Source organism: Meles meles, chromosome 15 (assembly GCF_922984935.1).
Source record: "Meles meles chromosome 15, mMelMel3.1 paternal haplotype, whole genome shotgun sequence".
Classification (NCBI taxonomy): Eukaryota; Metazoa; Chordata; class Mammalia; order Carnivora; family Mustelidae; genus Meles; species Meles meles.
The window spans coordinates 19,780,471-19,808,028 of record NC_060080.1 but is presented as its reverse complement, the minus strand read 5'-3'; the positions used below and the strand labels follow the sequence as shown (position 1 = coordinate 19,808,028).

Here is a 27,558-nt window from a genome sequence, read left to right as displayed (position 1 = left end):
CCGGGCCGGCTCCGCAGCGCCGGGGCCGGGGCCAGCGCGGCCGCGGGGGGCGAGCAGCGGGCGGAGGCCTGGGCCCGCGGGCGGCCGGAGGGAGGGAAGGAGGAAGGCGGAGAGAAGGGGTGGGAGGGGGGGACCCGGCAGAGGAGGCGGAGAGAGGGAGCGCGACAGCGAGCGGAGGGAGGGAGCGAGCGAGGCAGGCAGGCGGGCCGGGAGGGAGGGAGGGCGCGCGGGCGGCGGCGGCGGCGGCGGCGGCGAGAGCAGAGGACGAGCCGGGACGCGGCGCCGCGGCACCAGGGCGCGCAGCCGGGCCGGCCCGACCCCACCGGCCACACGGTAATGAGCGCCGCTGCTGGCGGCCCAGGAGGCCGGCCCGGAGGCGGGCAGGGAGGAGGAAGGCCGGGCGGGGGGCACGGCGGCGGGCAGTGCCCAGCTCGGGGCACGCTCCTGGACCCCTGCAACTCGGCGCCGGCGCTCGCGGGGCCACGGCTGCGGGCGGGGACGGCGGGCCGGGCTGGCCACGGCGGCGCGGGGGATTTGAGGGTTTGTTTATGTCCCCGCGGGCTCGGCAGGCGCCCCCTCCCGTCCCGCCAGCTCCGGGCGCGGAGCCCCCTCCCCGCCCCCGCCCGGCTCCGGGCTCAAGTTCAAGTCTATACAATGCCGCGGGGGGCCCCCTCCACCGCCGGCCTCGGCCGCGGTGCCCGGCTCGGCGCTGCCGCAGGGGCCCCGGCCTGGCCGCCCCCGCCTTCCGGGCCCTGCCCCCGCCCCGGGGCCCCGCCTGGGGCCTGCGGCCGGGGCGCTGGAGGGCGCGGACCCCGACCCGGAATGATCGGCTCCCGCCGCGGCCCGCAGGGAGCGGGGGAGGGGGCGGGGGCCGGGCCCCGCGCAGGCTCCGCGGCGGCGGCAGAAAATGGCAGCCTGGCACGACCCGGCCCCCCGCCCCTCCCCCCGGCTCCCGGCCCTCCTCGGCCCGGCCGGGCGGGGGACCCGGGAGGCCCCCGGGGGCGGGCCGAGGGGTGATCCGGGGGCCGGGCCGGGGAGCGCTGCGCAGCGATCCTCCTCCGGCCACCTGTGGCTGGGGGTGCGGGGTGCCAGCGGATCTGGGAGGGGCGGCGGGGGTGGGGAGAGTGCCACTTGGGGGGCACACCTCCCCGCGGAGGGCCTGGCGGCGCGCGGGGGGGGACGTCGTGCCTGGCTCCTCCCTGCCCCCGCCGCGGGCCGTGGGAGCCGGGGCGGCGGCGGCGGCGGTGGCGGTGGCGGCGGCGCCGCAGTGTGGGGGCGGGGCGGGGGCGGGTGAAGATCCAGGGCCGGGGCCGCGGGGGCCGGAAAACGCGGGGATGGGAGCTGCGGGCCAGGGCCAGGGCCGGGAGCGGCGCGGGTGGGAGCGCCCGGGGTCGCTCCCTGCAGCAGCACCCCCCGTCGTACACACTCACACGCACGCGGACACACTCACGCACACGCACCCCCGCTGGGTCGGTGCAGACGTGTCCTTGAAAGCTTCGCATCTGCACAGTGAAGGACGAGGCCTCGCAGAGGCTGCAGATCGGGGTCTTCGGCCCCGCGGCCCTGCGCCCCAGGAGACCCCGAGCTTCGGAGCCGCAGGCGGCCGCGGTCCGTGTCCCGCCCTCACCCCGGCTCCCCTCCCCCAGGCCGCCCTGCCCTCCCTCCCCCTCGGCGCGGACCGAGCTGGCGTGGGTCCAGGGCCCGCCCCCGGCCTCCCCCAGCCCCCCATCGCTGGGGCCCGCGGCCCTCCGGCTGCCAAACTGCATTTCGCTTTCCTGGAACCTCTCTTCTTGGGGGCACCCACTCCCCTCCCACCCCCCTCTGTTATTTCCCACTTTTCTCTCCATCCCCAACGTCCTCCACCTCTCTCTACCGCAAAGCCAGTTGAGTAGGTCTTTCCCTGGTTGGGGAATGGGGGGCTTGCCGACTCTCGGGGGCTTTCTTCCCCTGCTCCTGAGGGGAGCCCCCCGTGGCTGCACCTTGACCCAAGATGGCGTCCAGCACCCAGCTGGGCAGCTCCGACCTCAGGGCGGAGGAGGCAGGGCGGCGGGGAGGCGGGGGCGGGGGGGGGGGGGCGTCCCAGAGCCACTCCACGCGCCCCCCTCTCAAACCTGCAGGGACAGGAGCCTGGGCGAGAAGCGCACTCTGCCCTGTGACCCAGCTTGCCCCTCGCTGCCATGCCCAGAGACTGCCATCAGCATCCCTGGGGGACGGTTCAGTCTTCATGTTTCACCCGGCGCTGCCAGCGGCTGAACCGGCCTCCAGCCTCCTGGGCCGGCCGGCTGCGAGGGGATCCTGGGATCAGGTGCTGCTCTGCTGTGCCTCCTCCCTTCCAGGCAGATGTGACAGCTGCAGCCAGGGAAGCTTTTCTCCTTAGGCGTTTGCTGGAGTGTTAGGACTGGCCTGTGGGATCCGGGGAGCCCAGCTGTTAGGCGGAGGGACCCTCTTCAGGCTGTCCTCCGTGCTGGCAGGGGCTATCATCTTCTGGTGGATTCCTGAGCTGCCTGGCTTTGGGAGGCTGGGGTTGTCAGGAGTTCCTGCTAGGTTTCTGGGGCAAGGTGGCCCCCCTCTGCCTCCAGGTCCCGCGGAGGAGAGCCTGGTTTGACAGTCAACTCCTGCGAAAGCCTGAGTCTGCACCTGTGTACCTGTCCTGCACCAACTCGGGCTTGGGGTCTGGCGCCTACCTGCCCGCTGCTCTTCCCCAGCCCCACTTCTTTGGGCCCTGGCTCCCTCTCTGCCCTCTAGCTGCTTGGTACTTGTCTGCAGCTACGCAGCTACTCCTCAAATGCATAACCCCAGGCTCAGGCTGACCGGCTTTCCTTGTTTTCCAACCCCCCCTCCCTTGCAGGGGGGAGGCTGCCATGGGAGGTCGCCCTTAGAAAGGTGAATTCCTTGTTGAATTGAGGACTGCCGGTGCACCCTGCATGGGCTGCCCCCCAGCCCTGGAGAGGATGACCCGGACTGTCATCTGTCAGGGTGTCTGCGGACAGGATTCCTCTGCAGGGTGCGGGTTGGACTGGAGCTTGGAGGTCCATTCCAACTTTGAAATTCTATGGCTCTGATTCTAGTGGTGGAATTTCAGACCCGGGAATGGGGGCGGGGTGGTCTGTTTTCACCACACAGCCCTAATCCGGAAAGGCTTCCAAGGAGAGGAGGTCTGAGAGTGCAAGGCCTCCTGGGGGATGGGCCTTGGAAAGGAAAAGGTGGCATGAAGGGGTGGGGAACCTGCAGGGAGAGAGGTTTGTCACAGGTGACCACGGAGAGTAAAAATTCAGCTTCCCCAGTAAACCTTCACACGCGTGTGTCCTTTTGTAGGCTTCCATGTAAATCCATGTGTGTCCGTAATTTCTGAGGTTTTTTTTTCCCCCTGAGTCCAATTCACAATATGCTCTCGAGTCCCTTGTGGCTATTTTCCTATCACAGTCACACATCACTGCCAATGGTCCTCTGGAAATGGCTGCAAGAAATGCAGGACAAACTTAAAAAAATACTTGCCCAGGATGACTTGGCCCCTGGGGAACTTACACTGTCCTCTGCTCCTGTTCTCTCCCATAAGCCTGTGGTCTCCGCAGGACAAGGACCTTGACTTGGCTGCCTCTGGGTCCCGCATCCGACATTTAGTCGGACCTCTGTTGAGTGCTGAACGGCGGGGCAGCTTGCTACGCTTCTGTGGTTTTGGTCCCTGTTCTCTCCCTGGCGGTGGCCAGGCAAGGCTCCTTTTGTTGGGAAGCATATAGGGAACTTGGAGGAGTCTTAGCTGCTCCCTAATGGGTAAGTTAAGAATAGACCATCGCTGGGCCTGATCTGTTACCATTAGTATCCGAGCCTTAGAATTTAGGCTTAAAAGAGAACTGTGAGCGCTGAGGACACGTGAGCTGAGTTGGGGGCTATTTGGGTGTGGGGCCGGGGTGGGGGGGTTGGGAGTGCTATCCAAACTCAGGAAGATCCCATCCAGCCTTTCCCTAGTCCCTTCCTGCTGCTTGTGCAGACCTGGAGTCCCTGACTGTGCGTGGGGTGCGGGGCGTGGGATGTGGCCCTTGCGAATTGTTTCCACTTCCATTTGGTGTGTGATACGGAGTAGAGGCAGTCAGGAGCCCTCACCTGCCCTTTGAGGCTGGGCATCTCCGTGGGCCTGCGTTTTCCTGCCTCTGAGGGCTTTCATGGTAAATTAAGGTGCCAGATTCCTTTCCCCCCAAATGTTGAGGGCTTGTTTTCAGTCAGGTCTCTCTTTGACTATTTTTCCCTTAAAAAAAACCAAACAAACAAAAACAAAAACCCAAAACCAAAACCGAGTCTCAGACCCATGAAGTATCAGAGGTGTGTGTGTGTGTGTGTGTGTGTGTGTGTGTGTGTGTGTGTTCAAGCCTGCCTCCACTTGGCTAAGTGTTGTGGGCAAGACAGGGTGTGGTGTACGTGTGTATGTGGAGACTTCTCTGTACACGGTGTGCAGCCCTGTGGGGAGAGAGGTGACTTGCTTAGACATGAGCCCGTTTGGAGGCAGTCGAAGTGAGGGCCCCGGAGTCAGCCACTTCCCAGCCGAGAGATCAGGGACAGCTAACTTAATTGCTCTGTGCCTCAGTTTCCTCACCTGTATACTGTGGAAATAAGACGCAGCTGTGCTTAAGGTTGTTGTGAGGATTCCCGGGGACAGTGTGCATCGGTCCCGCAGCGGAGTGGCAGCGCTCGGTGTTTGGGCAGCGTGGGTGGACCGATGCTGCGGGAAGTGTGTTCAGAAGTCTGGTCCGCCTTCCTGCCTCTTCTGCACCATCTCGGACAGCAGAGGAGAGTGCTGATCCTGCCTGACAGAGCTCCAGAGGGGGAGGGCTCCTCAGTGCCACCTGGCAGTCGGTTCTGGGGAGTGTAACCGTGACACACTGCGAACAGGTTGTCTGTGTACTCACCTTAAATCCCTCACGTCGTAGTTCCAGCTCTTTCTTCAGTCCCATGTGTGCTTGCTGAGCATTTCCTGTGGGCAAGGCCCTGTGCTGGGATTTGAGGGGACAGGAGTGAGTTTAGGATGAGCCCCGCTGATGAATGACCACAGACCGAAGTCACAGGAGAGGGAGAAATGAAGTGCTCAGAGGACAGTGAGATCACAACGAACTGAGGGGATCAGGGAAGGCTTCTTGGAAGAGGTGGTACCGAAGGTGGGCCTTAAAGCAGTGAAGTGGGGTTTCAGGCTGAGGGGAGGAGGCCGGGCTGTGGGGGATGGGGTGGCTGGAGTGTGGAGGAGGTGCTAGGCGGTGGAGGGGGGCCCCCAGGGATGCTGGGGGCCAGGCTGAGGCCTCACATTGATTTGAGGAGACTGGTTCCTGTGCTCCGTAGCTCCTGCTTGTCCTGTGGACAATCGGATTGAACCCTGCTTGTAGTGGCTTCGCGGGGTGGAGAGAAGCCAGAGGGATGAAAGTGAGGGCAGGGAAGGGGCCACCCGAGCTCATCTGGTGTAGGTTCTTGATGGTCCCTTTATATTCTATAGATTCTGCAGTGCTTAAGAGCTCGACGTGGAGGGAAATAGAGCATATTTAAATCACACAACCCTGGCGGGGGGGGGGGGGGGGGGGAGAGGGGGACTGGGGAGGAGGGGGCGTGGCAGGGGCTGTGGCCATTAAGGGGAATTCCAGCCAGTGACAGCACTGTGGCTGAATGGGGAGGAGGAGGGTCTTCGGAGTGGCCTCCCATTGCTTCCCCTCACCCAGGCTGAGGTGCCCCAACGTCCAGAATATTTTTCCAAGGGGCTGCAAGCAGGAGGGAAATGGGGGCTCCAGGAGCGGGCTCTGCCCTTCGCTCCAGTCTCCCTCCGCCACACGCAGCTGAACTGAGCCCCCGGTTTGGAGAGGATGTGCCCCAGGCGGGGCTGCAGGTGCCTGGCAGCCCCCAGCAAGGACAGCTCGCAGTCAGGGCCCTCCAGGCCACATCTCCCTCGCTGATCACATCCAGGCTGGGCCTGTCTGGAGGACAACGACGGGGGAGGAGGTGCAGACGTCTGGGGCTTTCCTAACTGAATCCTGGTAGGGAGTGGAATTTTTTTTTTTTTCGCCATAGCTCAGCGTGGTCCACTCCTGTCCTGCTGAGGTTCCCTCTGACCCTTAAGACTTCCCAGCCTTATTTACTTCTACACCCAGGTTCCTATTTTCTCTTTTCTGTGGTCATGGCCCTGCTCACTGTCATCCCTATTGATCTCTGTTTCTGTTTCAAATGTCAAGGTCATTTTTATTCTGAGTCGGTTGTTAGCCGCCCTGTCTGGGTACACCGAGGGGACAGAAGACCATCTCTCCCAGCTAGTAAGAGGAGGGTCAGAACCTGGGTGTTCTGACTCCTGCTCTAATTAGATAGATCTGGAGGTTGGTGCGGATGTTCTGGACCAAACAGATTACCTAGATCCCTGTGTTCCAGTGGTCCTTACTTGAACAGGTTAAAAGATGCGGAGAAGAGATGTTACGGGACGGTGAGATCAAATCTGTGGTTTATGGAGCCCTGGATTGGACCGGGCCATGTCATGGCGAATGTCAGGGAATGCTTGGGCTGGGAGGCTGGGAGGCTGGGGCTCTGGAAGTGTCCCCCCCCCCAGAGGTTCCCCAGAGGACCCTGAGAGGGGCAGATGAGGGCCTCGGCCCGGTAGGTGGGATCCTCAAACACTCCAGCAAACAGAACCTGTTGGGAAGGGGCTTCTTGAGGGAATGGTCCTGTGTGATTCATTTTAGAGGTTCTGAAAGGATAAATACATTTGTGAATAGAGGGAAATCTATTGAGATTTCCCCAAGCCTGTGAACTGTGGTAGTGAGCGTGTCTATTCTGATGTATTGGGTAGCCCACAAAAGCAGTGTGCAGAGCATAATCTTGTTTTTATAAAGTCCTTTAAAATAAATACAAATATACACAGACAGAAAAAGTTGTTCTGGGAGGATACACAGCCGACCTGTCAAGAAAGACTTGGCCTTTTTACTTGATAGACTTGATACATTTTTGTAATCTTTGAAAAAATGTCAATGCACATGTGTTCCTTTCTTAATGACAACAACAAAAATAAATGAAACCGCACTTTTTAAAGCTTCTGGTTAAGAATGGGGAAAAGATTTGAGTCACGCTAGGACTCTTTTTTTATAATGGATAAGAAAGGAGCTTGGAGACTGACAGCAAAGGGTAGGGCCACTCGGTCCCTGTCCTTTCTGGGAGGGCTGTGGGGAGGAATAGTATGGATGCTGGGAGGCTTCTGAGCAAAGTCTGGGGCGAAGCAGGCGAGTGGAAAATAGGCAGCTGGCTGAGTCCCTGTCATGCCAGAGCCAGTACGCCAAGTTAGCTTTGTCCGACGGCAACTTGAACTCTCAGTTCACCCAGGATGCGAAACAGATCACTGAGGGTCTTCACAGAAGGCTTCAGTCTGGCTGTTCTTGTGGTCCAAATGGCTTCCTGGAAGGTATAACCAGGGCCGGGTCCTAGGGTGGAGCTCAGGCGACCCAGCCCCGGCACAGAAGGGACAGCATGGGGATCCGCATGCAGGGAGGACAGCACGGGGCTTCAGGAGGCCCCCAAAAGGGATGGAAAGGGTTCTGGGGAGCTCCTCTGGCATGTGGGCTCAAGCTGCGCCCAGCTCTGTGATTGGGAGGCCCACGAGTGGGTGGCAGTGACCCAGGGGACGGGGTGGAGTGTGAGAAAAGGCAGCTACCAATTCCTCTGCCTGTTGCTTGGCAACAGCCGCCACCTTCCCCATCCACAGCCCCTCCCCCAGCACCAGCCCTTCACCCATGGGTGCCCTCTTGGAGTTTGCTTTCCCCTCTGAGGCTGCCCATTTAACATGAAACGAGAAAGAATATGTGTCCTTGTGGGTCTCTGCCCCACCCTGGATTAAGGCAGGAGCATAAATATGGTACCGTGCAAGCAAACACAGAGCAGGTCCCTCTGCACCGCAGCCCCCCCACCCCGGCCCTCGCCCCCCCCCCCCCGGAGCCCCCAGACCCCCCGGCCAGCAGGGGACACAGGTGCTGGACCAAGAGGAGACTGGCAGGCAGGGCGGCTGGCAGACCTTGATGTGCTCCTCAGTGCTCCTAGCCCACAGTAAGCGTGGGCCCGACGTGTCCTTGTGTCCTTGTGCTGCAGGCCCGGCATCCGGGTGTCAGGGAGGGCCTCGGCCTCTCCCCCGGGTTGCCTGAATCAAATGCAACGCTGTCTGAAGCACCTGTTGCTGACCCCAGCACACAGTAGGTGGCCAGGAGGTAGGGGCTCCTTTTCTTTAAGTGGGGTCACCAGAGGGCTGCATAAGGGCTTCTGTGGGGACCGGGCAAGACGACCCCCCACGAAGGCCCCGTTGCTCCGTCAGCCCCTACAAATATTGTCTGTCATCCTCTCTGCAGTGGTCTCAGGGCCTTGGGAAAGTCAGGATTCAGATGGTTGGTCTGTGAGCCCTCAGGCCCAGGCCGCCTGATATCCAGGCCTTTCCTCTGGGCACACGGACTTCAGTCTTGTTAGAGTCCATGCCCATTGGGGACCGCGCTGGTCCCATAAGTCCTGGGCCTCCTCTTTCCTGCAGCCCTCTGGTCTCTTTGGGCCCAGAGCAGACGGTGACGTCTCTGCTGGTCCGGGCCTGCTGGCAGGGCCGGCTCTGCCCCCAGCCTGGAGGCCCCAGAGGGTCTAGACCACAGGGGCCCAGCAGCTGGCCCAGAGCAATGGGTCCTAATGGCTTTATGACCAGCAACAATGTGGTGCCTATTGCCATGGTCTCTCCGCCAGGCTCCCCGCCCATCTGATGGTGGCCTGAGGGCCCGCCTGGTACCAGAGGCTCAGCCGGGAAGCCCAGTGGGGCCGGGCAGTTGCTGCTTTGGTTTTTTTTCCTGTCAACACCCTCTACACAGCCCGGACTCCAGGAGAGCGGGGTTCAGCGGAGCGAGCGGCCAGGGCCCCACCTTGGCAGGCCTGGCATCTCGGGTTTCTGTCCAGAGGTCCCCTGCTTCAAAGCCTCAAATAATGTTCATCTGTTCATTTATCCCAGCCCTACTGGGTGCCAGGCACTGGCCACAAAGACGAAAGAGACGGAGCCAGTCTCCGGGCCCACAGTGCGATGCAGCTGACCAGGGCGAGTACTAGAATACGGGTTGCTGGAGAGAGCTCTGGGCACCGCGGGCGCTCAGAGAAGGGACCTCACATTCAGAGAAGAAAGAAAATCAGGAAGAGCTTTTTTTTTTTTAATTGAAATTTAGTTGGCCTATACTATGAAATGAGCTTCAGGTGTACAACACAGTGATTCAACAGTGACATAATGACAGAGGCGGTGCTCGAGCAGAGTGTCAAAGGGCGGGGAGCAGTAAGCCCGGGGGTCAAGGGCATTTTCTGACCTGATGGGATGTCGGGCCTGGAGCTGGACCCTGGAAGGCTGGGATGTAGCCTATGGAGATGTTGGCGTTGGAGTAGCTGGCCTGCTGTATTTCCATCTGAGAGAGCACCTAGGGGCCTCCGGGCAGAGAGACTGGACAAAAGGATGGGGGGAGGGAGCCTAGGCAGAAGGGGAGCAGCAGCGGGGCGTGGAGGCGGGGTCCATCGTGAGGCATTTCGGGAGTAGAGCTGGCAGGAGCGGCTGGGCGATGTCCCCTGGCCAGCTGTGTGGGCGGAGGTGGCCGCCGCTGAGAGGCACAGGTGGGGGTAGTCTGGGAGGGCCCTGGGGGTGCTTCACGTGGGGGAAGGGACTGCAGTCGGGGGGGCCCAGGGTGGGCCCCGGCCCAGCATGACGGATTAAAAGGGCAGGCACATTTTCTTTCTTCCATGACTATAGCCACCCCTGCAGACTTTTGAGGAGGGAAGTAGCCAGGGGGGGGATCTGATGTTTGGGGCTCTGAACAGGGCCTCGTACTTCTCAGGAGCCCCTCAGAAGATAAGCCTCGGGGCGCCTGGGTAGCCCTGGGTAGCTCTGCGGTTAAGGTTAAGTTTCTGCCTGCTTGAGGCTTAGGTCCTGATCCCAGGGTCTTGGGATCCAGCCCCACCTGGCCTCAGGGCTCCCTGCTCGGCAGGGAGTCTGCTTCTGCCTCTGCCCCTCCCCCTGCTCTCCCGCTCTCAAGTAAATAAATAAATAAAATCTTAAAAAAAAGATGAGCCTCAAGGTCTAGCCTCTGTCCCCTGGGTCCTGCGACCCAGGGTGAATCCTGTCACCCTTTGAGAACAGTACGTGAATTGCAAAGCTGGCGTCCACCCTCCCTTCAGAGGCAGGCCTGCCGGCATAGTTGGGGATACGCTGGGGACAGCAGTTTTGGGAAGCAAATAAAAGAAACAAACAAAAACTTTCTCTAAAATAGAGGTGAGCCTTCTGTATGTCACGGGAAGGGCCATTTCCAAAGAACTTATAGAAAAGTGACGAGCGAGCTGGGTTAGCACCCCTGAGGGAAGAGGCAGAGTGTGGCAGCGTGCCAGAGCCACCAGGCCCAGTCCTGGACAGACAGGGTCTCAGCTTGGCCCTGCCACCTCCTCGTCGCACCCTTGGGTGGATCACGCACGCCTCCCTCCTTCGCCTCGGTTTTACCATCTGCAAAGTGGAGGCAACCTGGCAGGCTTGGGTTTGCTTGTTTGAAACACTGCTTCTTGCACTAAACCTGGGTATTTTATGGCACTTGTCACACTTTTTATGTCACCCATCTTTTAGAAGAATCCTTATGCGGTGGACCTCACAGGTGTTCGGGAATTAACAGTCAGCGGCGCACGGTCCCTTCTGGTGCTGAGGAGGCACACACGTGCGTGCCCCTTCTTTCCCTGTCTCGTCTTTTGAGCTGCCTCTTGCTCTTTGCCTCTGGGAGGCCTGTCCCACCTGTCTCCTCAGTCAGTTGGGAGGACTTCCCTGTCCTAGGGGACACGCTCCATGGACTCTCAAGCCTGGGTCCGCCCAGGGTATTTGAGAAGCATCTAGTGGGTGACATGGAAATCAGGGGAGTCAGTGCCTTTTCTCTGTAATAAAGAGGGGACAGAACTGCCCACGGCTGTGTGGAGAGCAGAGGACGAGGGAGGCAGAGGTTCCGCACTGTGCCGGGCCCGGGAGGAGCGCGACTGGGACCTTGCCCAGGAGCTGCCCGGGAGTGCCAGGGAGAGGGGGGCTGAGCCCTGGTGGGGTCTGGGAGATGAGCTTGGGGTGACCCTGTCTGGACAGTGAGGCCAGCTTCCTCATGAGCGCGCACACATGGTGACCATTGGCTATCTTCTGCCCCCCGCCACCCCCGCCGACATGCAGCCACGTCCAGGGGGAGACCTTTGGAGCATCTCTGCCTTCTGGAAGAGGCTCTGCCGGGAAGATGGCTTCCCGGCCCCGGCTCTGGTGGCGGTGATGTCGGCAGGAAGGCCTGAGCCGCAGTCAGGCTGTCTCTGGCTGGGCAAGGGGCTGGGGCGGGGACCGCTGTCATCCTGAGAGTGGGACCCGGTGCTTCTCTGGGTTTGTACAGACCTGCGTGTGTCTCCCGTCGGAAGGGGCAGCCCTCTGGAAGCCGGGCCTATATGGACTGAGGGTGTGGTGGTGTAATCAAATGAAACGTACAGCATAATTAATCTGGCATGCCCTTAACGGTATGCATAATTGTGCTGCATGGTAATTAGGTGTAAATGGTAAGCAGTTCACATAAATGTTTTTGTAATTGGTATTAATTTCGCAGAGGCAAACTAAGTTTATGCGGTTTTTTCCTCTTCTTGCTCTGTTAGTTTTCTAGCACAGGCAATTCCTCGCTCTTGGAGGGATTCTATGGCAAATGTTTGTTTATCAGGCGATGTTTTGTGTTTTCTCTTGGAACAATGTTATGAATGGTTATGAGGTTCCCAAGCTGGTTTCCAAATGCCTCTTTGGCCCAGAGCGTAGGTGAAATGGATGATGCGTGGGCAAGGGGCGCCTGGAGTGGGAGAGTGTGTGTGCGTGTGTGTGTGTGTGTGTGCGCGCGTGCCTACATGTCTGTCTACATGTGTGTCTCCACAGGTCTGTGTGTGTCTGTATCTGGCTGTGTGTACGCACACTTGTGTATCTGTAGGTGCGTGCGCCTCTGTCTGTGTGTATCTGTGTGTACGCGTGTGTGTGGCCACAGTGACAGATGCCAGGCTCTGGTGAAGAGGGAACCGGTTCTTGTGGCAGGACACCTCGGACTGGGGAACTAGCGGCAGACTCGGGCTAGAGCCCCGCGAGGGGACTCCGGGTCAGGCCACAGCGAGCGAGAGCCACTCGTGGGTGTGGTCTTAAGCCAGAGTCTAGGTTTCCTAAGGACACGTCACTGGCCTTTTGCCCTGATTAATCATATAATACTTTTTTTTAAAGACTTAACATTTCTTTGGTGCCCACTGTGTGCCAGGCACTGTACTCAATGGCTCACTCGGATTCTCTCATACCTTAAAATGGGTTTATAAAGTCGGGGCTCCTAGTTACTCCATTGCGCAGAATGGGAAACCAAAGCCCACGTCTCTGAGGTGCAGAGCTTGGGGTTCGAGGTGGAGTCCGGCTGAGTCTAGGGCTGGAGTGGGGGACGAATGGCACCAGGGCTGCTGGGCCAGTGGCTAGTGATTCTGAGAGGTGCTGCCCAGAATCTGGGGCTCTTCTTCCTCCCCTTGACCCCCTCCACAAGAGGTTTGGTTTCAGGTGGGGCGGCGGGGAGGAGAAAGCAGATCAGTGACCAGTGCGTGGTTCATGTAGCGGTGGGTCAAGAGGGGCTGTGCTCCAACAGGACCTGAGGACCCTTTGGGGGACATCTTAGTTTTGGCCTGGGAGGGGGTCAGGTGGCTGATCACTTGGTGTCACTTGATCTGGGAGGAGTGGAAGAAGCATGTGCATAGATGGTGGGGAGAGAGTGGTCCTGGCCTGGGAAAGGTGGTGCAGGAGCCCAGAGCCCCCGAAGAGGGCCTTTCCATTGGCACAGTGCCTCAGGGGACTCTGCTAAGCAACCCCTAGAATGGGGCTTGTGGGGGGTCACTCTGGGCACGCAGCACTGTGCTTGGGATGTTGCAGCTGCCTGGGAGTGACCTCACACAGTCCTCTCTGCCTCAAGGGGCACCCGGAGCAGGCAGAAGGGGGAAGGGCCAGAGGGGGAGACAGCTGCTGGCCGTTTGGGGGGCCTGCAAGGTGCAAGACGTGAACTCTGACCCCATCTGTTTGGGAAAGTGGGCACGTGCATATACACACGGGAAGCAAAATGACCACAAACAGAAACTGATTCAAGACCCCTGGATGGGTGGTCGAGGAGAAGTAATGGGAGTGGGGGTGCTGAGGGATGTGGGGAGAGGGGGCCCCGTCAGAAGAGAGAATGGTGTGAGTGTAGTCACAGGTGTGGGCACGGAAGATGTAAGCTGGGGGAGGGACAGTGACCGGTCCTGGAACGATGGGGTCAGCTGGGAAGGGGGGTACATGCTGCAGTGAGCCATCGTTGTGGGACTGGGCCAGAGTTTAGATTTTACTGCGCGTGAAAATCACTGGCATCGTGGGGTTTTTTTTTTAATTTTTTTTTTTATTATTTATTTGACAGCGAGAGAGAGAGATCACAAGTAGGCAGAGAGGCAGGCAGAGAGAAAGAGAGAGGGAAGCAGGCTCCCTGCCTAGCAGAGAGCAGAGAGCCGGATGTGGGACTCGATCCCAGGACCCTGAGATCATGACCTGAGCCAAAGGCAGCGGCTTAACCCACTGAGCCACCCAGGCACCCGGCATCGTGATTTTTTAAAAAAATTTCTTTTTTAGGATTTTATTTATTTATCTGTCAGAGAGAGAGAGAGGGAGAGAGAGAGAGCACAAGCAGGGGGGAGCGGCAGGCAGAGGGAGAAGCAGGCTCCCTGCTGAGAAGGGAGCCAGATACGGGACTCGATCCCCGGACCCTGGGATCATGACCTGAGCCAAAGGCAAGCGCTTAACCAACTGAGCCACCCAGGTGCCCCTCATGGGTTGTTTTTTCTTTTTTTTTTAATACCAGCTTTATTGAGCTACACTTCAGCCATTTAAAAGGTGCAATCTGATGGTTTCAGTACCTGCACGCAGTTCTGCCTCTGTCTCCACGACCAATGCTAGAACATTTTCATCGGGCATCCGAGGCTTTGACCGAGGAAGCCATGTGTGGAGAATCTTCGCTGAGCGGCTGCGGTGGGGGGTAGAGGCACGAGAAGCTGGGAGCCTTGTTGTAGAATAACCACCAAGGGTAAAGCCCGTGGTGCAGAGGCCCCTAGTGGAGGCGGCGGATGGAGGCCTGAGGACCAGGTGCTGCGCCGAGTGTGGGGACAGGACAGCGAGGGTGGGGGTAGGGGGGGACGGGGAATCTCAGTTCTCTTCAGGGGTGGGGGCTCGGCAGGAGGGGACGGAGGTGGCACTTCCACAGCGGGAGAGAAGCCAGAGGAAACAGGAGGCATCTGGTTCTCGCAGAGTCGGATTTCAGGTGACTGCGGGTCAGCCAGGTGGAGAGGTTCACGAAGCCGACCTGGAAGCCTGAGTTTGTCAGCGGAGGGGAAGGTAGAGGGCAACGGAAGGTCCAGCGGGACCCCTGAGGGGGTCCACCGCGCACTTGCAGAGACAGAGCAGAGGGGCCTGGGGTGGGAGAGTCAAGGGCATGGAGCCAGGTGGAGGCGTGGGTGGGAGAGAGAACCAGAGAATCCCCCGCTCTGTGAACCTCCAGAAGCAGGGGTGTCCCGGGGCTCAGCAGTAGCACTCGAGAGACTATGGACGGGCTGGAAGCAGGGCAGTGTTTGGCTGGCACGGAGGCGGAATTGAACTCAAGGACCGAGAGGATGGAAAATGGCCCCTTGAGGCTGTGGGTGACCGTATCAGTCTGGGCCCATTCAGAAGACAGAAACCACATAGTGATTTGAACAGGAAAAGTTCACTATCAAGACTTATTAACTACAACAGGGGATGAGAGTAGTGAGAGATCGGCTAGTAAACACTAATACAAACAGCAGAGAATCTAGAAACAGCACTTTGAGACCAGCCACTAAAGGGAAGAGGCCCCCCCAGGGCTGAGACCCTTGCTGGAAACCTGGCCCCTAGAACTCCCTGGAAGCCCATCCTTCGGGTCCCGAGGAAAGCTGTGTATGAGAAAATACCTTGCTGGAGGCACAGTCGCCACTAACCCCCCCCCCCCCTTCAAGGGGAGTGTTGGGTGAGCAGAGGCCAGGCCCCAGGAGCCCCCTCCCCAAAGGAGCCTGGTGCTGGCTGGGGCAGGACTGGGCATGGGGGGACATAGGGGAGCCACAGGGACAGCAGGATCTGGCTGCAGGGGGGAGTTGTGTATGGTGCTGGAACCCTCCGGGAGAGCCCACTGGGTCTAAGAAAGGAGACTCCCTTTTCTTCAGTGTCCCTCCATCCCCCTCTGCTGGTAGAGCGCGACGCCAGGCCTGCTGGCGGAGGAGAAATATTTCAAGGGCCTAGCTGCATTTTCACTGAGCAGGAAATGAAGGATGAATAAATCGATTAGGGGCACCGTCTGCTCCTTGTGCTGCACGGTTCTATTTGCACCTTTCACGCACATTTGGGCCCCCTTACAACTACCAAATAAGCTGTATTTCTACCTAGCAAGAAGCAGCCATTTTTCTCACCGAGGTTCTCACCCTTTTCCGCAGGTGAAGAGTCCCAGCAATCATTGTATCAACCGCTGTCTACATGAATAACTTCTCGAATTCAATCAGTCCCACTGACTATTCTCCTCTTACCTAAGGACTAAATTATAGGGGCGCCTGGCTGGCTCAGTCGGTGGAGCGTGCGACTCTTTTTTTTTTTTTTTTTTTAAGATTTATTTATTTATTTGAGAGAGAGAGAGAGAGAATGAGCACGGGCAGGAGGGGTAGAAGAAGAGGGAGAAAGGAGAAAAATCCCAAGCAGTCTCTGTGCTGAACACAGAGCCCAGTACAGGGCCTGACACCCAACCCTGAGATCACAACCTGATCCCAAACCAAGAGTGGGACACATAACCGTGTGTGAGACCGAGGCCCTTCTGTAAATGCGACTCTTGATCTCAGGGTTGTGAGTTTGAGCCCTTAAAAAAAACAAGACTAAATTATAAAGTTAATTTCCAACGACTGGTGTATGAAATAATGGGAAGAAGGAGGAAAAACAAGAAAACAGTTACCACGTGCAAATAAACATGTATATGTATCAAGTAAGTAGAAAATACGCAAAACTACTACAGTTCTCATTTCTGTATTTGTTCGCAAGGCCGCATCTACTGTCCGGCTCCTTTCTCCCACTGCCTACCCTACATTTCCTCTCCTCAGCAGGCCAGGCTTCTCTTACCTGGTGGAGTGACCTAAACTTAGATTCTCGGAGGATCTGAATCCCCGGTTGGCCTGTCGTCTTTGTTGTTGTCACTGTTCCTGAAGTGACAGCTTAACCTTAACTTTGGGGCATGGAAGTTCTAAGAGATAATTGAGAGAATCCTCTGGATTTCAGACATGGTCTTCCTTGCCTCTGTTGTGAACCAGCAACCCACTTTCTCTTTGGTAACCGGGATCGATCACCCAAACCAGTGGGGTAACTCCTTTTTTTTTTTCTTTCGTCTGTTGGTTCAGTGGAATAGGGCTCCCAAAAAGCCAGGCTGTTGACTTAGCGTCAGTGGAGCCATGGTGGTGGGGGTCATGATGGTCAGCATTCCTAGAGGGTTTCAGAGACATGGGGTGGGGGGCTAGATGTGGGTGCCAACGGGGGAGTAAGTGAAAAGTGTTGGGAGCTGCCTGGTGTGGAACATGGGCCACCTCCTGGGGGGGGACAGAATCTGAGCCATGCTCACGGCTGCCCTAGACAGCAGCCCTGCCAGGGTTCACGTGGCTGATTCTTACACGGACCCTCGGCCTGGCCCCCGGGGTCCCCAGCTCCAGGGGCACGGAACGCCCCTCTGGCTGTCCCAGCACGTGTGGCTCCCGACAGGGCCTCTCCTGACTTGTCATGCTCAGAACTGCATGCTCCTTTCTGGAAGTCTGTATTGGCTCTTTTTAATGCCCAAGGACAACTTCAGATCCTTACCAGCATCTATTTTGGGTATAAATCTTTTTTTTTTTTTCCTCCTTGCTTTTGGGGCTGTGTCATGGTAACCATTAGATGAGCAGAAGAGTCTGATTCAACTCCTCTCTGCTCGTGTGGCCACTACGGTGGCAGCAGCTTGGGGTGATCATGAGTGCTCACGCTGGGGGTGCCCTGGCCTCGAGGGTGGTGTGAGAACCACAAGTCATTGTGTTGTGAATCCAGAGCCAGACAGATGGGCTTTGAAGTGGCAACAGGATGGCAGGACTGTTGGCCTGTTGCCAGTGGCTTTTGGTATTCTATGTGCAGCTGGTGGTTTGGACGGGAGAGATGTTTCTGGAAGCCAGAGTAATGGTATGATGACGTGCATCTCACTCGTGTTGAGAGATAATGAGCAGTCCAAAGGAGAGATACTCATCCCCCCTCCAACCCCCACACACACATCCAGCCCAGTCTTGTGACCAAGAGAGGCTGTCATGGTGGGGAACAGACTTGGCAGATAGACATCTCTGTCTAGGAAGCCCTGATCACTCCCCTGAGCCTTCTACTGGCCCTCAGCTCACCAGCCCCGGAGCTTATCACCACCCTGGATGGCATGGGGCACAAGATTACTCTCCTGCCTTCTGTCATCTACAGGAGTCATTTGCTCCTCCTCCCAGGCTCAAGTGGGAAACAGCTATGAGGCTGTCGTCTGTGGGCTGGTGTCCCTGCAGGGGCATAGATGGCGGATCTGGGGTGTATGCTTAGCGCTCATCCATGACTGAGTGCTGCCATATTTGTGAAGCCTCTGGAGTTCGATGCACCTGGTTTCATAGTCCTACTCTGGAACTTTCTACCTGTGCTGCCTTAGAGAGGCAATAAACCTCTCTCAGCCTCAGGTTCTCTTTCTATTAAAGGTGGGACTAACAAGGGAACCTGCTTCATAAACTTCATAGGATTGTTGTGAGGCTGAAATGGGACAGGGCATGTCTCTAAGCAAGGGCCTGGCACGTGGCTGGTACTCAGCAAATAGTTGAATGAATGACGGACTCCTTGGGCAGGGCACCAGATACTATGATTAGAAGATTGTACTGCTTACCGCCACCCCTACCCCTGTCCTCACTGCACACAGGCGGGAAAGGGAGGCTAATCAGAAGCTTTGCTTTGGAACCAGTCTATGCCCAAAGCAACAGTCACATATTAATTGTAAGAGGACATGACGGAATGGAACACTCTGGACTTCAGGGTAGAACAGACCTGGATTTGAATCTGGCTCCCTTTAATTGTGACCTTGGGCAGCTTTGTTAATCTCTCTATACTTCCCTTTTCTCATCTGGGAAACCGGGGAAAAGTAGTCCCCGCTTCAAAAGGTCAGAGTGAGGCGTAAGGATCAACGAGATGTTGACATCGTAAAGCTCTGTTCTCCGGGGTTGGCACATCGTGGGAGCTTCCTAAGTACAAGCTCCTGTTTGGGCGATGCAGGCTCACAGGCACTCGGGGGATTTCAAGAAAGGAGAGAAAACTGTGGGCTGGATTAGTCAGGGACTAACAGTTGTTCGAATGTATTGCGTATTTTCTTCGTGCCAGGCACTCTTGTAAGCACGTGCGATGCATTTCATTTAGAATCTCACAACAGCCCCGGAAAGTGGCTCCTGTCACTTCCCCCCTTTTACAGCTGAGTAAACTGAGGCTGTGGGCCACTGCCTTGCCCCAGGCCACACAGCTGATGGAGGAAACAGGTCTGGATTTGAACCCACGCAGGAAGAAGCCCTTCAGGAGGCTGAGATTAGCATATGAGTCAGGACTGTCACCCGCGGGGCGCAGACTCACTCACACCCCAGGGACGGAAACGGGGAGGTTCAGAGATGCCCTGCCTCTGGGTACAGCGAGATGCGGGGACCCAGGCAGTGACCACAGTTTGCCATCCCTCTGTCTTCAGCCCTTTGTTCTCCGGCGAGCCCTCCCCCGCGGGCAGCCGCTCCTGACTCACATCCTACCCCTTAGCCTTTCCATTGCACCACCGGGTCCTGAGAGGCGTCTGATTGGCCCTGCCCGGTCACGTGCTCACGCTCTGCGGGAGGGGGTGGGGGTGGGGTGGGGTAGGGTGAGGGGATGAGGTGGGGAGTCAGAGCAGACACCCCACTGTGGTCGGTGGGGAGGGGGAAGGCCACCAGACAGCTGGAAACAAGCAAAGTCCACGAGGGGGGAAAGCGGACTTCAGATGCGGGGAGGGAAGGGGGTCCGCTACAGAGATGGTGAGGTGGTTCTCAGCGGGGCAGGTGGAGGGCTTGCCGTGGCGTCGAAGGGGCCCTTAGGGAGAGGACATTAGGACTGTTCCTGATGGAGCAAGGATTTAGGCTTGGGGCAATGCTGGCTTTGCTTCTGGAAGAGACTGCTTCTGTGCAGGCCTAGTTGAGGTGACACAGTGGGGTGACAGTGTCAGGGCTGGTTGGGGCATGCTTGGAGGGGAGATTTGGAATGATCTGCGCCTGGGGAGGGGAGGCGGGAATGGTGCGGGGTGGAGTGGGGGGTAGAGGACAATGTGGTGGGGGCGGGAGTGGGGGCGGCAGGTGACGTGGCCGGTGACGTGGCCGGCATGGCTGAACGGTGGGTCTCTGGCTGAGGTGGGCTGTTGAGTGAGCCAGCGTCGTGGTTAGGGACGTAGGCAGCCGTGACAGGCACAGATGCCTTTTGGGAGGCAGCACCCCGTGCCTGGGCCGTGCCTGATGGAAGCGATGTTACTGGAAGATAGTCAACGTTTGGTGAGGGGAGGGGTGGGGTGGGAGGGCAGGGAGGGAGGTACCACTTCTGTAGCCGGTGATGGAACTCTGTGTGGGCGTGAGGAGCTCTCTGGTCATGGTTATGCTGTGGGATGTGATGGTTTCATAGAGCGACAGAGGTGGAAGGGCTGAGCTGCGCTCAGAGAGGAGGATGGAAGCCGAACCCAACAGAAGGTTGCAGTGGGGGAGGGGTAAGACCGCCTTCCCATCCCCCCTTCTGTCTTCCTAAAATTTCTCTTTATTTCCTCACATTAGTACAAGCATATCATTTAAGAAGGCGGTCCCGGTGTCTCTTCACCAGAGAGAGGCTCCATCCCCTTCCTCTTCTCAGAGGCCACCGCTTTGAGCTGTTTCTTCTACCAACTTTACAGCTCAGGTTTCTGAGGGATGTGCATATTTTTGACCGTTCCATTTTAGACATTTCCCATTGATTTCTTATTTAGCAAATAAGATCCTAGCTCTCCTACCTAGCCACCCTTTCCGCTCCTAAATCGTTCTTGTGGCGGGCCTACTCTTAAGGGTGCCTACCAGTGTTCTTTCAAAACTGTTCTATGCGCATACGATTGTGCGTGTGTATACGTGTGTCGGAGGCCGTATAGTGCCCTGCCCCCTCCAAGACTGTCACATCCTCGTCCCCCGAACCTGTAAATATGTTACTCTTATGTGGCTAGAGGGACTTTGCAGTTAAAGGTCTTGAGGTGGGGAGATCATCCTGCATTCTCTGGGCGGGCCTGGTGTCATCAGGAGGGCCTTAGAAATGAACGATAGAAGCAGGAGAGGCCAAGGAGGTAGGACGGGAGCAGAGACGAGTCAGGCGACAAGGGAAGGCCTGGCTGTCACTGGCTCCGAGGATGGAAGGGACCATGCTGCTCCTGGCATGTGAGCAGCCTTTAGGAGCTGAAAGAGTCAAGGGAGTGGATTCTCCCTAGAGCCTGCAGGAAGGATGCCGCCCTACCAGCACCTTGATGTGTAGCCCGGTGACATGACCTTCTGACTCCCAGACCTGTGACAGAGCAAATTTATGTTGTTTTAAGCCCTGAATTTTGTGGTAATTTGTCATGGCAGCGGCAGGAAGTTTCCGTGTGTGTGTGTGTATGTGTGTGTGTATATACACACACACATACACACACAGACCCACACACATTACATATGTATGTCTACGGACACACACATATTTGTTAAATCAACGAATGCAGCTGTGTTCCCAGCCAGGCCTTAGAGTACCCGTAAGTTAGTAACGACCTTGTTTCTCCATCTGCCTTATTTTCTCTGCACCTTCTGCCGATTGCTGCCTCACCTTCTCGGCGCTGTCAGCGGGCTCTCTGCAAGGGCAGTCACATCACGTAGGACATGTTTTGGCTCCAGTTCTCCAATTCCCGCTGTCTGGGCGGGCGACATGTCCTAGCGGCCATTCTGGGACTTCCTTTTGCGGTCCTCCTTGGCATTCCCTTTGCCTTCTTTCTGGTTGGAGTTCCTGTTTTCCGGATCTCGTGTCTTCCTCTTGTTTGGTTTACTCCCCCTCCTGGAGCCCATGGTCCAGGACAGGTACCTGTCAATATCCGAATCCGTTCCGTTCCCGAGTTTGGACGGCGGAGTAAGAACAGTGAGGAGCACCTGTGGTTTTGTCGGATTAAAAAGATCCTTTGGTGGTCGCAGGCATGGCGGCCACAGCACTTCTTAAGTCACAGTGCTTAGATCTGAACAGTGGCCCTCGATGGCTTCATCTGACCTCTTTTCACCTTAATCCTGGAGAATCCCTTCCTTTGTCTCGGGTGTCTTAGAGGACATCTGCTCACGGTTCCAGAGAAAGGAGTGTCTGAAAATAACTTCATGCTACTATCGCACCTAAATGATTAGGCTGCGTAAAGAATTCTAATGGGAGAATTATTTTAAGAATTCCAAAGGTATTGGTCCTTTGTCTTCTTCTTCTTCTTTTGTTAAAGATTTTTATTTATTTATTTGACAAACAGAGATCACAAGTAGGCAGAGAGGCAGGCAGAGAGAGGAGGAAGCAGGCTCCCTGCTCAGCAGGGGACCCCGATATCATGACCTGAGCCCAAGGCAGAGGCTTTAGCCCACTGAGCCACCCAGGCAACCGGGTCCTTTGTCTTCTTGCTTTCCACATTAACGTTGAGCAGTCTGAAGCCATTCTGATTCCTGAACCTCACTATGTCACTTTTTTCTCCTTCTGGGCAGGTCCGTAAGATCTGCTCTTCACACCAGTGTTCTGAAATTTCACAGTGATGTGCCTTGTTGTGGGTCTGCTTTCCTCCCTTGTGCGGACACGCAGCGGGCCTTCTCAACCAGGCCACTTGTGTGTTTCACTTCTGGAAAATTCTCTTGCACTCTTTCATCAGTAACGTTCTCCCGTTTTGTTTGTTCTTGTTGTTTTTTGCGACTCCTGCTTTTTACATATGGAAACTTCTGGACCAGTTCTCTCTCTTTTCCATTCTCTCCAATTTTCATTCTTTTTCTGGTGCCCTTTGTGTTGAGTTTTGCGTCTTTACTAACATGGTTGGTACTTCTAAGCTCTTTTTTGTTCTCGTTTTAAACAGTACCCTGTCCTTGCTTCGTGAATGTAGTATCTTCTCTGTGCACCAAGTGTGTCTTTTCCAAGTTGTGTTTTGGTTTGGTTTATTTGTTCTCGTCTCTATTTTCCAAGTCAGAGGCCTCCCTCAGATGTCTGCTGGTCCCTGGTTGTTCTGTACAGGATTAAGAGGAGGGGACTGGGAGCTCTGGTGCATCATGGTGGGGCTTGTTTCCTGGCAGACCACAGTGGTTGGCCCACACAAGCCATTTGGACACCATTTGGGCTCTGGGCGCAGCACCTGTATCTGTAGGCTTTTCCTCTCAGACTGGCAAGATTCTCCAGAGGGGAAGAAGGTAAGGGTCTGGCTGCCAGCGTTCGAGGAGCCCAGTGGGGGAAGAGCTTGGGGGCACTCAATACCAGCATTTAAAATAACCTTCGGGGTGCCTGGGTGGCTCAGTGGATTAAAGCCTCTGCCTTCAGCTCGGGTCATGATCCCAGGGCCCTGGGATCGAGCCTCATGTGGGGCTCTCTGCTCGGCGGTGAGCCTGCTTCCCCCACTCTCACTCTGCCTGCCTCTCTGCCTACTTGTGGTTTCTGTCTGTCAAATAAATAAATAAAATCTTTAAAAAATAAAATAAAATAACCTTCATCCCCTTGATTCTGATATATTACTGTGGCTCTCCACTGCACCCGTCAGCTCTGTGCAAAGACCCTGGGTTCTGTGCTCCCCGGAGGGTCCACTGTCAGACTTCTGGGGGAGGGGGTCTAGGGCTTTTCCTTCTTTCATTCAGTCTGCTTTATTTTCACACATGGGTCCTCTCCACCCTTGGCCTGGGAGATAGCCCGGTGCTGTTGCCTCCAATTTTTAAGGATGCTTGTTACAAATGAGGTTTGTTTTGATTGGATTTTAACTTGAAAGCAGTTCTGTCTGAAATCTGGCCATCACAAGTCTGCTTTCCAGACCCCACAATTTCGTTGGTGGTGTCTCCTCTTTGTTCAGCCCACTTGTGTGACTGTACATCTCTTAAAAAGCTTCCTACCAAGTTGGATTTCGAAGGTCGTGAAGCTGGGTGTGCATATTCAAAATCCCAGTCCTTTTCCCACAACAGTTTTGTAAGTGGAGTAGTAATAATGGTGACCGTGTCAGGTGTGATACCAAGACTTTTTTATGATGGGATTCCTTAAGCGTTGGTGAAAGTTATTGTCAGAAGCATTATTTATGGCCCCCATGGCTATTAGACGTAGGAGGAAATAAAAGCTACCTGTCATGGTGGTAGGGTTCTTGGCGTGGGTTTTTCTTTGGTGGTGGTTCTTGTGGTACAGCCCTTGGTGTGGCACAGCACGGCACAGCAGAGCCGTGCTTGGCGAAGGACCATCACGGTGGACGCAGGCTTCTGTGCTGGGACCATGGGCTTCAGGGTAGGTCTCTCCCAGCAGTAGGGCTGCTTGAGAGAAGGAAGCTTCTAAGGCCAGTTGGGAAGCGCTGTGTCAAGTCCTGGACCATGGCCACCGCGGTGGGCCCCCTGGCGTTGTGCAGCTCATGGGCCGCCTGGCCATATGCTGGATGGTTTTCAGGGATGCAGGGTGACTCTGAGAAACACTTTCTGAGGAACCTGCAGACTGACCCGGGTCAGCTGAGTTTGCTATGAGGTGAGCACACACCGCTCAACTCTCAGGGGGATCTGTGGAGGGAAGGGGAGGGGGAAAGAGCATTTCCCTTCCTTTCCGGGGTGTCTGCCCTCAGGGTCAATGCCTTGTGATGTTCTGCTTTTCCCTCCTACTTCCTTCCTCTTCTCACTGGCAATCAGAGGTTCTCTGAAAGTATTTTTTTTTTTCTTTTTTCTTCCCCTCACAGAAGTTCCCTGGATATTTCTAGGCCACAGGGCGGTGCTGAGACAAACATCTGGCAGAAGGTTATCTGCCTCTACTTCGTGGCTTCTTGGTCTTCATGGACTCCATGTTGGGGCTCTGGGACTTCTGAGGGTGTCCCAGCCTTGTCTGCTTCTCCCCTTTGCCCTTGGCGCCTCCAACAGCTTGGCAGGGCAGGGCTAGAGGGCGCCTTGTAGATCATGTCATCCAACTCGCCCATTTCATGGATGAGGAAGCTGAGGGCGGGAAGCCCTCAGCAGGACTGGAAGCCACATCTGCTGACACCAGGTTCAGTGTTCTCTCCAGCCAGATTCTGCCTCTCTTAGCTTCCACATCCTTTCAAAGGTTTTGATGGGGGAGGTGAGGGGGTCACTGGACTTGGTGGTGCTAACAAACCATGTGTGGGTTTGAAGGGGAGTCGCCGGCCGATAATGGAGGGAAGCCTCATGGAGTTCTGGGTTGGACCAGTTCTCCCTGTGGACTGTTGAGAGCTACCTGTAAGTTGGGGGGCAAAGCTTCCCAGAGATCAGCCTCAGAGCTTTAGTGAGAGAGATCTGGATTCAAGCCTCTGCTTGACCTCTGGAGTAGAGACGGATCCTCTCATCTTTTTGAGCCTGAGGTTCCACTGTAAACGAGGGAGAGTAAGAGTACCAGCAGCTGCCCGAAGGAGGGCAGGCAGGCTCGGCACCGCCTCTGACACAGAAGGCAACACTCTCTTTGGAAAGACACGCACGCGTGTATGGGGCAGCAGGCGTGCACGGAGCCCAGTGCGGTGCTGGGCTGAGAAGCGCGCACGTTGCACCTGGAGCTTCCTTAGGGCTCACCTGTGGGGCTTGGGGCACCTTCAGCCGGGTGAGGTTTTAACTTAAAGCTCCTCCTGTCCAGGCCCTGAGGAGGCTCCTCCCAGCTCCAGCCTCCTCCTCCACACCGGAGGCAGAGCCCACCTCCCGGGGAAGTGCCTCCCAGGGGAAGGGGCTGCGCCCCCAGGGAGACCCAAGCCTGTGCTTTCTCCAGTGCCTGATTTTCCAGGGAGCCTTGGCTGGAGGGGGATGGGAGAAGCAGCCCGAGAGGGAGGGGAAGCCGGGGAAGCAGAACGGGAACTGGAAGGGGAAGGGTGTGGGTGGGCCCAGATCCAGCTGCCTCCCACTTTCCTTCTCCTGCCAATCCCCTCCCTGCAGGCGGGGGCATTGGAGGCAGGGGCTTGGCCCGAGTTTCCTCCTGGGGGGTGGGGAGCCGGAGAACTCAGTGTCTGTGAACAGGGGGGGCTGAATCCGCAACACCCCCACCCCTAGCTGAGGCCTGCGGCAGGGGCTTTGTTATTTTACTGGCTTGAGGCCCACACCTGAAGCAGGGAAGATGAAAAGCCCCTAAAATTAAGCTGTGTGGGTGTGGAGGGCCCCCTGGAGCCCCCCAGCTTCCCGAGGCAAATGGGGCTGATTCGTGGGGTGGGGGGGAGAGTCGCATGGCCTTGGCTGTGGCCTCTCCCCACCAAGACGGCCTCTCAGCAGCACTGCAGACCTAGGCCTTCAGCCTGGCCGCAGCCGGAGATCAACCTCAGCTTTCTCTGGGCCCAGGCGCTGGTCCTGAAGTGAGGTGACATTCATTTCACTACATCCTGTGACTGCTGCTCACTTCCTCCACGTGGTGGGAGCCGTGTGGGGGTGGGGGCGTGAGGGGAGGACAGATTAGAAGGAAAATGTAGCTGGGCTGGGGACCTCTGGGATTTCCCAAGGGGTGGCTGGGTGGGAGGGAGGGTGCGGGAAGCTTTCAAAGGAGAGAACAGACGTGAATGAAGAGAAGGGAGGAGGCAGGAGGCCGCTGGAAGGCCCAGAAGTGGCGCCCGCTGTACCACGGCAACGCGGAGGCCCCGGGGAGACTGCTGGTGCCTTGGAGGCAGGAGGAGGCCCTGAGGGAAGCCAGGCAGGACCCTGCCAGCTGAGTCGGCCTCAGTTTCCCCAACCGCTCTCTGGCGGGCTAGGCTGGCCCGAGCTGCCGGTGAGCCTGGGAGGAGGAGTGAGTTCAGAGGCACAGGCCTCACAGGGCTGCGTGGGGCTGACTGGGGGTGGGTGGGTGTCAGGGGGGGCCCGGGTTGGGGTTGGGGGTGCCCTGCCCTGCTGACCCCTCTTGTCTCCCCCCGACAGGTGGAGCTACTGGAGGCCCACACCCACAGCCGGAGGCAGAGTTTCACCGGGATCTATGTCTAAGTTCTAACTCTTGCTGACAAAGACCACGATAATTCCTTCCCCAAAGCCCAGCAGCCCCCCAGCCCCGCGCAGCCCCAGCCTGCCTCCCACCGCCCAGCTGCCCGCCATGCCCTCCAGCGGCCCTGGGGACACCAGCAGCTCCGCTCCGGAGCGGGAGGAGGACCGCAAGGTGAGCGACCCTCTGGCCGCAGCCTGTGGGAGGGGAGGGGGGAGGGGCCTTTCCCAGGTAAGGACAGCCCTGGCCACAGCCCTGGCATGCTGAGCGCTGGACCGTGCAGCTCAGTCTCCACACTGGGCCGTGGGGAGGGCTGTGTCCCTGTTTGGGCCATGGGTTGTAGACGTTCCGTCCTGGGGGTACAGCGGGAATTTGAAGCAGTCGCTCTGGGATATCCAGGCTTTCTAACTCCCCCTGTGTCTGAGCAGCGGTTCAAGTCCCGGGTCTGTATGCAGTGTGGGGGGACAGCCTGGCAAAGTGTCCCCAAGCCCGGCTTCCTTTCTGGATTCACATCTACCAGCTCTGTATCCTTAGGGGGTCCTTGACCTGCCTTAGCTGCCTCTGCTTCTGCGAGGCCAAAGACAAGTTTGGGGAGGCTCCGTAGCTAGGAGGCCACGTGAGGGCTCCCCCTCTCAGAGCGCCAGGCACACGGTGACACCAGTCATCCTGGAGATGGTGATTTCCTGCCCCTCACCCCCACCCTGGGCTCTGAGTGTCACTTCTGACCATGGAGCCAAAGACGTCCTTGTTCTCGGAGCCCCCTGCGGGGTGAGCTCATCACCCTCTGTTGAACTCCAGGATGGGCCTGAATCAAAGGAGATCCCAGCAGCCCCACAGGGATCCCTGCTTGGCCGCGACAGGCTGCCTTGGGACCTCACTAAGCTGCGTCCATCTATAGGCAAAGCCGCCCTGAACCCTAACAGTTAGCCTCTGTTTTCACTCTCTGTCAGTGAGATGGTAAACCCCACCACCTTTCTGGGGAAGCTATGGCAGCCATAGGCCTTTCTGGGGTGTCCTGTCTGCTGTGCCCTGGTCCCCACAGTTCCCTCTGCCTGTTCCCCTTTTCCTGAGTAGGAGGGAGGTGTGGCGATGCTAGGTGGGGGGTATAGTCTGTCCTTCTGGAACCAGAGTGCACACCTGGCACCAGATATGGGCATCCTGGATGCTGCAAGGAGCATCCCATCTGCTTGCCCACCATCGAGGACAGCTCTGGGACCCGCCCCCTGCTCATGCTCCTGGATGCGCCCCCACGCGTGCTCAGCTCCTTCCTGGGC

General features: G+C 57.3%; 1 protein-coding gene across 3 annotated transcripts in view; it reads left to right on the top strand.

The window, feature by feature from the left end:
* DNMT3A (DNA methyltransferase 3 alpha) overlaps window positions 1-27,558 on the top strand; it is a 97,357-nt gene that overhangs the window by 413 nt on the left and 69,386 nt on the right. Inside the window, exons 1-2 of one of the 3 annotated variants that reach the window (XM_045978868.1) lie at window positions 172-333; window positions 26,227-26,458. In XM_045978868.1, coding sequence (XP_045834824.1) covers window positions 26,396-26,458 — 63 coding nt within the window. In that variant the 5' untranslated portion in view covers window positions 172-333; window positions 26,227-26,395. Of the gene's footprint in view, window positions 1-171; window positions 334-25,851; window positions 26,081-26,226; window positions 26,459-27,558 lie in introns of those variants that run through there. The other 2 variants (XM_045978869.1, XM_045978870.1) reach the window with 2 other exon arrangements.